Here is a 10,038-nt window from a genome sequence, read left to right as displayed (position 1 = left end):
CACCTTTTTTTCTGACTGACCCTCAGTTTCTTAAACTTGGAAACTGTTGAGCGAGACAAAAAATTGCAGCAGTTGGCTTTAACAATAGGGAAATACAGACATGGTGGGATTTTTTTTTCAGTATTTCAGATGCACATCAGAGCCAACTGAGAGAAATTTTTATTTTGTCATGTCAGTTTGTGCATCTCTAAAATTGAATTTCTTAAATGATTAAACAATAATCAGGATTACAAATTTTATGTAAAACAAAAAGGGTTTAAACATCTACTTGTTGGGTAGCTATTTATTATCCAGCTGGTTTGACCGCACTGACCGTAGCAAAGGTGGACTGTTCCTTTAAGGTTCCAGGTGTGTATTCGGGGAGTAAATGTATTTTAAAATAAGTGCTGCAACAAACACGGCAATTCCATTCACTATCTGAATGTAAAAGCCCTCTCTGTCGTAGGGCTTCAGACTCTTGGTGACTATTTGCCTCTGTGCTCACAGCAGAATGTGCTTTCAGCTGTTTGGGTTCGTCCTCCCTCTTTTATTAAATCAATGTTTCATTCTGATCCCCCAGACCTTCAACTGAGCTTCCACTCAAAGCCACACATTCGTTTCTGTTCTCTTTAGGTTCAGGATAATTACATATCAGGTTCATATCATCACACGGTTAGAAATAACTCCGATCTTAGCCACTTAACCGCCACTTAAATATTTTAAGGGTTGATCAGATGTAGTTGCCAGTTTTCTTGTTCCTTTAAGAGCATTTCAGGAGCTGAAAAAAATATTTTTGACAATTATTTCTAGTGCTGTGCTCGATTAGTATCTGAATTTTGATTTTGGATAAACTATGGATGCCACGCTGGAGCAGAGCTAAAGTAGGAAACCAGTGGGATCTGCTCTCTGAGATTTCTTGCAGTAGTCTCTGATGAATCCCAATCTAGAGCAGAGAACACAGAGATTTGGGAGGATAGAGTTGTGGCTTGAAAACTAAAGAGGTTTTTTTGCAGAATATTGTCTCCCTTTCCCTGCCTTGAAGTTGCCTCCATCACTGGAGGCCTTTTTCTTTCCATACCATCAAACCTCCTCCACAAAAAGCTGTTCTGCACTGAGGATTTTTTTTGTTGTTTTTATCTCTGCAAGCCAATTCAATATGGCCGCCATCCATATAAATTAGTAAACGTTAAAGGAATTAAGTGATGGGAAATTCTAATAATTTATCATATTTTTTCTGTGGGTCTTTGTTCCAATATTAACTATTTTCAAACCATTAAATGTGGAGAAAGGTGAATATTCATAGTGCCGTTTCTGATCATCTCGTGTTTTTATCCGCATCATTTAGCTCCTCCCACTGGTCCTCCAGCCTGCGTCTACATGTCATTCACAGATAGGGGATCCCACTTCAGAGGTGAATCAAAACTGCTAAAATCAGCAAACAATAAATATGAGAATCTCAACATTTTTGTAAAAAAAAATAAATAAAAATGAACTAAGGTTTACATATACATTTTTAAGTTGATTATCTGAACATGTGTATCCATGTGTAGCACTGTGATGTAGTTAGAGGAATAAAATATATAAATAAATATATATATATATATATATGTAGAAAGCCAAACCCTGTGAGGGGACTCTTGTTTTAAGAGGATGTGCTACCTTTCTATGATTTGATTACACAGCGACGCTTATGAGATGAGAATATTTTTAAAGAAATTGGCGAAACTAAACATATCGTAGGTGGGTTGAAATTATTTTATTTTTTCAAATTGCTTGAAAATTGCTCACAATGTTATATAAATGGTTAGCATTTTACCTTAACATCTTAAGCTATCTAAAAGGTTTTTTTTGTTTTTTGGAGAAAAGAAAATTTCAAAATTTGGCAGCTTTTAATTCAACTTAAATTAACTACTTGAAACCAAATTGGAGGCTGTTTTCTTTGAAGAATGCCCAGCTACTCATATGGTGGACTTTTATTCTGAAAATCCTTACACTGTAATCCTTACAAATATCAGCGGCTTGATTGATAAACAGTGGAGCATAGGTGTAGACAATCAGTCTGTTGCTGTTACAGTTTAAATAATTTTTCTTTTTAAACAACATATAAACATTATATGATTAAAAAATTTAAAGGGGGGCTCCCACTAATAATCCTTATTGTCTTGATTTTGCTGTTGGTTTCATATTAACCTGCAACTTCAATGCAGTTTTTGTCCAGAAAAAAAAAAAACTTTGAATCATAGTATCTATCACTCTATCATATGTTTTATAAAAAGATGTCTCACTGTGTTTTGCTCTCCCATTTAACCAGCTCACAAAGCTTGGTCATATGCCAGCGTAAAGAACAAATGTCTCTTTTGTTTTGTACAGTTTTAGACATTTCGGAGGCACTTTTTTGATGAATCTCCACAAGTATGTAGCAAATATGAACATGTTTAATCCGTTACAAACCCCGTCTCTTTTTCTTTGAAGGGAGGGGAGGTCAGTGTTTGTTTGTCAATGGTAATTATACCTGTCTGACTGTGTTCTGTTTAAATCCCTGATTATCATTGTGACTCTAAGTAGGCCATTAGAACGCCACGCTGAGGAGGCCTTCCTTAGCCAAACACACTACCTCTCCGTCTGCCTGCATGGACTCTGTACACGAGCACTCACTGCAGCAGGGCGCTGGAACCCAGAGTGAAATTATTATCGGCTCTTTAACCCAAAGTGATGCTTTTTTTGTGAATAGATTCTGGATTTTTAGCAGAATTAACAGTTTCACAGCATGTCCTGAAGCTGCAGTGCATCATCGCTGGGTTTGAAAGGTTAAAACACCAACAGGTTCTGTGGTGCCAAAAATTCACATTGACTTCGATCAAAGCAAGGTGCTCGTGGGTTATGGGAAAAATGAATTACAGTGGAGGAAGTGTTGTTCAGGTGGCCTCTTTAAGTGCAAATTTGTCTTTATTGAAAATCACTTTATCTCTGTTTAAGTTTGTGATGTGGAAATAGGTCCAAACTGGATGAAGGAAAAGGTTTTTCTTTCACATGGATACAGAAAAAAAAAAGAATAAAACAGTGAAACATTAATTGTTTTGTCTTTTTGTTTGGGCTGGAAATTTTGTTGAGATTGCAATCTGCAGATTATCGGCCCCCCCATTAGTTATCAGATTAACTGATTAGATAATGGTTGCACACCTTTCAATTTAAATTGATGCATTTTTTTCATGTCGGTCTATAAGATAAAATACGATGAAGACTGTGGTTGTAATGGGCTGAAGAAAAATTTTTGGAAATCTCCACGCACTGAATGCACCTGGAATGACACTGCATTTTAAATAAATGTAGCCCTTTTTAAGTGCATCCATTTGAAACACTGTGCAAAAATCAAAGGGGTGGATTCAGGAGATGTGATTTCTGTAGTTTTCTGCACAGATCTAGCTGCTGAATGGGTTTCAGTTTTAGCTGTCCATTTCTGTAGGGGAGATCCATAGCATTATTGTTAAGGCACTCGCAGAAAAAAATTAGATGTTACTTGGTTTGTGTAAGGCTAGCCCCTTGTGCCCTTTTTGGCAATGACCTTAAGTGAGTCAACTTTGCTTTTGTGTTTTTTTTTGTTTTTTTTTATTAGGAAATGGCTTGGTTACCTTAAACATTTAAGTATGAAAAAGAAAAGGAAGAAAACATAAGCTGCCTGCAACAACACATTACTACACTCAATGCTGTCAGCTGTTCAGCCAGCAGTCATCTGAATAATTACTTGGACCATAACATATTTTACTGTTCTTTATCATTTTTATTTGTTTTATAAATAATTTTATAAAATAAATAAAATGTATAAAGGGGGCAGGGGGTATGATTGTCGTTAGCTGTAAGCCATAATCATCTAAATTTAAAATGAGATATATGACGGATTATTGTGCAAGATTCTTTTAAAGGATGTGTTTTAGAGAATAGTGCAGAAAACAGAAACCTTGAATTTGTATCATTTGCTTTGTTTAAAAAATACAGTATTTAAATGAGAGGAACATTCAACTGATAAACGTCAAGAATAATATTTTATCAAGAATAATAAATCTAACCTCTTAATTTTATGCTCATTTTGACATAAAAATATGTAGTTAGTACGTGTTGGTAGTGATAAGCACCGAAAAGTTGTCTACTAATGACCATTATATAGAATACATGCAAAAGTGATTCAAGCTTGCCCTAATGAACCAGTAGGGGGCGCTAATAAGATCAACTCGGACTTTAACCGCCTGAATGGTGTGACGAAGAAGCAGTCAGTATTCGTTCTCAGTAGAAATGGCTCAAGGCTCAAAGAAATTCAAGGCTCAGCGTCCCGGAGCCTCAAAGAAACACCAACAAAACAAACCGAAGGGGCCAAAGAAAGGAGGTATGACTTTAATCTGAATTATGACTGTAGTTTCGGTCCACGAAAAGAAAGAAAAGCCATAACTCAACATAAACATGTGACCAAACACATGTCTTATAGACATGTTTTAGACTTATCTTTTTAATACAATGAATTTTCTATTTTATCAGCTAAATTTTATTTGATATTACATAACATGAAGTACATAAACGTACCGAGATGTTGGTCAACTATATAATTTATTTCTTTTTAAAGGAAGGGTTATCGCGCCTAAAAAGGCCCAAGTGGTTCAGCAACAAAAGCTAAAGAAGGTGATTAAAAATACCAATCTGCTAATGTATAAAGATGTTAGTTTTATTTTGATTTCATCGTGGTTTATTCCCCCATAGGGCTTGGAGGTTGCCATCAGAAACAAGATTGAGCAGGAGGTGACCCAGAAGGCCAGTTCCTCCCTCCATAAGCCTCTGGCTGTGGTTAAAGGGGCTGAGGTGAAAGGAAAGCCTGGAACCAGCACCAAATAGGACCATCGCAGACCTGGATCCCATCAGCTTCAGGTTGTGGACTGAGGACTTTATATAAACCTCTGTTTGGGTCGCCGGCGGATTGGTGGAAGCCTGGTTTTCAGTTTTTGTTTTATCTTCAGGTTGTTTCTCTCCTCTTTCAGGAAAGTGTTTTTCTTTGTACAGTGAAATAAACTCTTCCCATTCCAGATTAGAGAACGTTTGCCGAAACCAACCTGTATGAAGGAGTCCTGATGTTTACCTGACACATAAATGATTGTTCAGGATGAAAGGAAGATTTCTAAGACAGCTGAAATGGGATCACACAAATCCGATCTTAGTTTAAACAGGGACAAACTCTGTCTTCAAAATCCCTGTGGTGAATTTTGTGTTATTTCTATACAATTAAAGCTTCATTTGTCAAATGAATATGTTGAATGAATCCACACACAGCTCACTTAGTGTTTTTTATTTATTCAAGACTTTATTTGAATCTTTTTAAATGTGAGTAGCTTATGCAGTTCAGAAATGATGTATTTTTGCATCTATGTGTAAGCATTATGATGCTACAATGTTACAACAGCATGTAATAAGGCATACATGACTTAAAAAGATGCTAGAATAAATGATACATCGAAAAGATTTGTTTGTGAAGCTGGTAAAAAGTTTAAAAGGCCTTTATGGCCTCCGCGCAGTGATGAGAGCGAAGAAACCGAGGGAAGGAGTCCTTGGCCATCAGGCTGTAGATCCTCTGCTGCGCCTTGTTGAAGGTTTCTGCACACGGAGAGTCCATCATCGCCAGCAGAGCCTCACGGGTCTCAGCATCCAGGTTCACCTGCAATGAACAAAAAAACAAAGGTGGTCAAAACAGGCTTGATTATTCCTATACATCCTTCAGGCTCAGCGCTGCATCCCTCTGCACCGACCTCCAGCGGGGCGTCGGGGTTGATGAACTGGTTGTAGATGCTAATGGCTTTGATCTTCTGCATTTTTGAAGGAGAAACCCTGTAGTCCTCACAGGCCAGCCAAAACTCCAGGTTCTCCTCGCTGAACTCTGAACGCAGGAAACCTCGAAAGGCTTGAAGGCCAACTGAAAGGACAGGGACAAAGTTACACAAAGGACAGAGCAGCTAGAGGAAATTGATTTAAACATGAAAGGAAAAGCACTAAAGCCAGATCTCCAGACACAGGCTGCAGGTTTGGCCTCCTGCCAGCTGATGATGTCTCTATCCTAACAACTTGTTTTTCTTTATCAAGAGTTTTTACAAAGCCAATTTTTCTCAAAGCTGTAAACATTTACCAGTTAATGTAAACCAGAAAGTCTTAATTATGGACAGTATTTCTGAGGTTATAGATCCTCATACGACTTTTACAGAGCAACAGATATCTGAATGTTTACTCTGATGTTAAGCGAAAGACAACAGATTATTGAACAATTTAAACTATTATTTAACCAAACATGTTTCTCAAAATAAAAAGATAATTTAAAAAACAGGTTTTATATATTTTCTTAATCATTGTCTTATCCTTAAACTTTTTTTGAACCAGCAAAAAACACGTAATAGAAAAAAATGCTCAGATATATGATTCCAAAATTTGCTTCAACAGCAACTTTACAACAAAGTTCCAGAAACACAGAAGTTTGTTTGTAACTGATCTGCATTACTTAATGTGAAGATTGTTGAATTGGGTAAGATTAGTTTCTTTTAACTCTTTTTTCTGATAAAGACCAAGAAGGTTTCTGTGTCGGGTCTTATCTACACTCAGATAAAAATGTATGATGTCTAGATCAATTGATCTAAAGGGTATAGTAGAAAATGACAATTGTTTTTTTTCTCTTTAAAATTTATTAAGATTGCCTCTATTTAAGACACTAGATTGCTTAGGGGAGAGTGGGGACAGTTGCAACAGTTGTTACTTTACAGATACAATAGCAACATTTTAAAAATGAATACAACTTTATGCAATTTTCTTTAATCAAATTGTTGGCTTATTTAACTATTTCTCATTTGTCTGTCTCATTAGAAAAAAAAAATACCCGAAGAGAAGATGTAGGATATACCCAATTAGATTAAGCCTTTAGAGATCAATTTGCAGCAGTTTGTCGCTCCTGTCCCTCGCCATTAGTACCATCATTAAACCAGCCGTGCTTGCTTAAAACATTAGTTGTCTATGCCTGTTAGAAGCTAAGAAACAGCTGATTCAAACTACATAGCTGTTAAGTGGTTCATACAAACAGTGTAGATGCAATCATAAAAAAGGTAATCATTATATAAATTATACTTTTTTATCTGTATTTTCCTTGAAGGAATTATGTGATGGATCGTTCTCTCCTGTGGGAGCAAAGATGGTTTAAACTGAGCATGTGATGTAGGATTCTCATCAGTCTATTGGACAAATTAACAATATCACAACTGTCTTATTTCTTCATCAATAAAAGTTGTATTTATTTTTTATTTTACTCCAACACAAAGCTATGTTGGATAAAATGCAGAGCAATAGATAAATGAAACATTGACAGTAGTGATCAACACATGCAGCTAAATAGATGCTATTAACACAGAAAAATATTTCAATTCATTCTTAAAATCATGTGCATATAGTATGTTATCTAAGTGTAAGCATAATGACATGAATCACAAGATTTAGTTCTACTTTATTTTAACTTCCTTATGCAATGGGTGTTGCAATATATGGGTATAATTTGTCAGATTTGTAATAAACCTCAAGGAATGATCATTAAATGCTTCTTTTTCTGTAAAGGTTGACCGTGCATAATATATAGAAACATGAACTGTTAAATATGTATGTTTATTTGCAATTGGGGCTTTCTCTTCGCATGAATGGTGCCACGACACACTCCTAAACTAGATTTCAAACAGAAATGGAGAGTCTTACTTTTGCTGCTCAGGAGAGTTTCCAGATCTTGCAGGATTTTTCCATCCTGGACCCTATAAAATATTAATAAATTATTAGAAAATCGTCTTTACTGCCAGAAATGAAACTGGTAAAAAGGCTTAGATTGGTTACTTTTGCTTGTGGTGGATCTCAGCCAGATGGCTCAGCTTCACTCGCATCCCTTTTGCCCTGAAAACACATGAAACTCCATTATAAACACTTCAGATTCAACAACGTAGTCACAAATTATCCTTGATGAACACTTACCTCTCCAAGCAGGAGGAAGGCAGGTAAGAGAGTCCCTTACACATGTTTTAAAAATTCAGCTCTTATCAGGATATTATTACAGTCAATAATTTGTCAGTCTGCCTCCCGCACTTTAAAGTGCAGCTCTTATATAGAGTAGAAGAGATGTGGTTTATCTAATCTGTCAATCTGCTGCTCTCAGACCAGCAGGTGTGGAGCTGGGATCTGTTCGGGGGTGAGATGTGAACATGTTCACAGGTCAGGTAGACCTGTCAACAGAAGACACAAAGCAGGTCAGTCTATATGAAAGGAAAATTAAAGAACCAGGACGCTGTGTGTTCTTAGTCAGGGTACACTGCTGCTTTCATAAAGGGTTGCGCTGGTCCAAACATGGATCATTCTGCAGAGTTCTGCAAAAAGATAATGAAGTGATGAAGACTGGGCAGGTGGAGAGGCAGCCTCACAGTCTGAGAGCTCACTAGGAGTTTCATAATGGACAAGCTTTTGAACCATGCAGCGAAGGTCAAGCCACTGTGGTTCAGACGTAGCTGTTAGTCAATCAATTTGGTTTGGGCCTTGAAACCATAGGAAATGAAAGAAGTGATGCATGTTGGGTGAAATTATGTAAAACCTTATTTACAGAAGTGGCTAGATGTTTACCTCATAATAAATGTGCACACCATTAACTTACATGCATATTCTAATGTTAAAACCACACACATAAATGTAATTACTGTGACTGACCAACACAAAGAGCGGGCATGTTTTGAAATGTAAGGAACATAATGTTTTATTTTTATAAAGTATAACACCCTCCCCACAGTGATGCACAGTGGTGGCAGCATATTGCTATGGGGATGTTTTCATTCTTTGTATTCAGTTTAGATTGATTAAGAATCCTCTATATTGCTAAACAATTTTGCTTATTCTGTTAGGTTTGTTTTCCCTTTTTGCAGAAGGAAAAGCTTTGATTTCCGGTCAGTCTCTTTAGAATTTGTCTCATTGTTTTTTCTTTCACCACTCAAAACAATGTACCAAAGAGACACATTCCTTTGAACATTCATACAACCGCACACACAGACTACGGTACTTGAAGTTAATACAGTAGCCTCGGGGAACAACTGCACAAGTTGAAATCAAACTCACCACCGTCTAATTTTAGGATGGCTACCCTAACTGAGTGGAGCCACCTCCTGATTAATGCAGGGAAAACCAAGGATCTGGTGGTGAATTTTGAAGATCCACCCCACTGACACCAGTGGACTTACAACACTGAGGCTCCCAAAAAAAGGGGTCAGAGCAGACTGAGGAGATTGAGGTCTTTTGGAGTGCAGGAGGCACTCTTAAAGATTTTCTTTGATTCAGTTGGATAAGCTGATCAGGAAGGCCAGCTCTGTGATTGGATGCCCACTGGACTCAGTGCAGGAGGTGCGAAACAAAAGGATCCTAACTAAATTAACATCTCTGGAGGATAATGTTTCCCATCCCATGCATGAAGCATGGAAAGTTCAGTAACAGACTGCTGGACCCTAAATGCACCAGAGAGCGTTATCACCGATCCTTCCTTCCAGCATCTGTAAGACTTTATAACCACTGTTTCCAACAACCTCAATAAGCTGTTACATTCATGCTGATTTTTGCAGTTTCTCTCTGCTGTCATTTTTGCACATCTCTGGTGTGGCTTTTTTTCACATATCCATTACTGTAGAAAGGTCCACAGCTGTATATTGAATACGGTATTTATTCTCCAGATTTATAGCATTTATATTGTAAAAACATTGTACAGTACAGTATTTTGTTTATTTTCTTAACTCTGTCACTTATTCTGTTATTTCTATACACCTTGTAAGGTCCATTGCTATAAACGCTGCTGCTGTAAACACCACAATTACTCCATTGTGGGACAATAAAGGTATTTTCATCTGTTCTAACTATTCTCTGCTGTTATTGTCAAACTGTAATTTCCTCTACCATTAAAGTCTCCCTTCATATTATATGTATTTTTTTTTTTTTTTTTTTTGTCAATTTAGCTCTATTTGGGGTTATTTTAAATGTTGT

At 36.8% G+C, this 10,038-nt stretch overlaps 2 protein-coding genes across 2 annotated transcripts; one reads left to right on the top strand and one right to left on the bottom strand.

Annotated features, from left to right (window-relative positions):
• Nucleotides 1-4,204: 4,204 nt before the first annotated feature.
• On the top strand, nucleotides 4,205-5,345 carry LOC107098592 (chromosome unknown open reading frame, human C19orf53). Its single transcript, XM_015396352.1, has 3 exons — nucleotides 4,205-4,357; nucleotides 4,592-4,647; nucleotides 4,726-5,345. Exons 1-3 carry the CDS (start codon nucleotides 4,267-4,269, stop codon nucleotides 4,855-4,857), a joined length of 279 nt encoding a protein of 92 aa, XP_015251838.1. The 5' UTR covers nucleotides 4,205-4,266; the 3' UTR covers nucleotides 4,858-5,345.
• Nucleotides 5,346-5,350: 5 nt separating this feature from the next.
• On the bottom strand, nucleotides 5,351-8,174 carry LOC107098591 (regulator of G-protein signaling 5-like). Its single transcript, XM_015396351.1, has 5 exons — nucleotides 8,002-8,174; nucleotides 7,867-7,923; nucleotides 7,735-7,787; nucleotides 5,763-5,926; nucleotides 5,351-5,671 (listed from the first exon to the last, which is right to left on the bottom strand). The coding sequence occupies exons 1-5, from the start codon at nucleotides 8,043-8,045 to the stop codon at nucleotides 5,504-5,506; spliced, it is 486 nt and encodes a 161-aa protein (XP_015251837.1). The 5' UTR covers nucleotides 8,046-8,174; the 3' UTR covers nucleotides 5,351-5,503.
• Between the last annotated feature and the right edge of the window lie 1,864 nt (nucleotides 8,175-10,038).

The sequence above is a fragment of the Cyprinodon variegatus genome, unplaced genomic scaffold, assembly GCF_000732505.1.
Source record: "Cyprinodon variegatus isolate N-32 unplaced genomic scaffold, C_variegatus-1.0 Scaffold792, whole genome shotgun sequence".
Classification (NCBI taxonomy): Eukaryota; Metazoa; Chordata; class Actinopteri; order Cyprinodontiformes; family Cyprinodontidae; genus Cyprinodon; species Cyprinodon variegatus.
The sequence above is the reverse complement of the archived record's forward strand: the minus strand, read 5'-3'. Positions and strand labels throughout refer to the sequence as shown.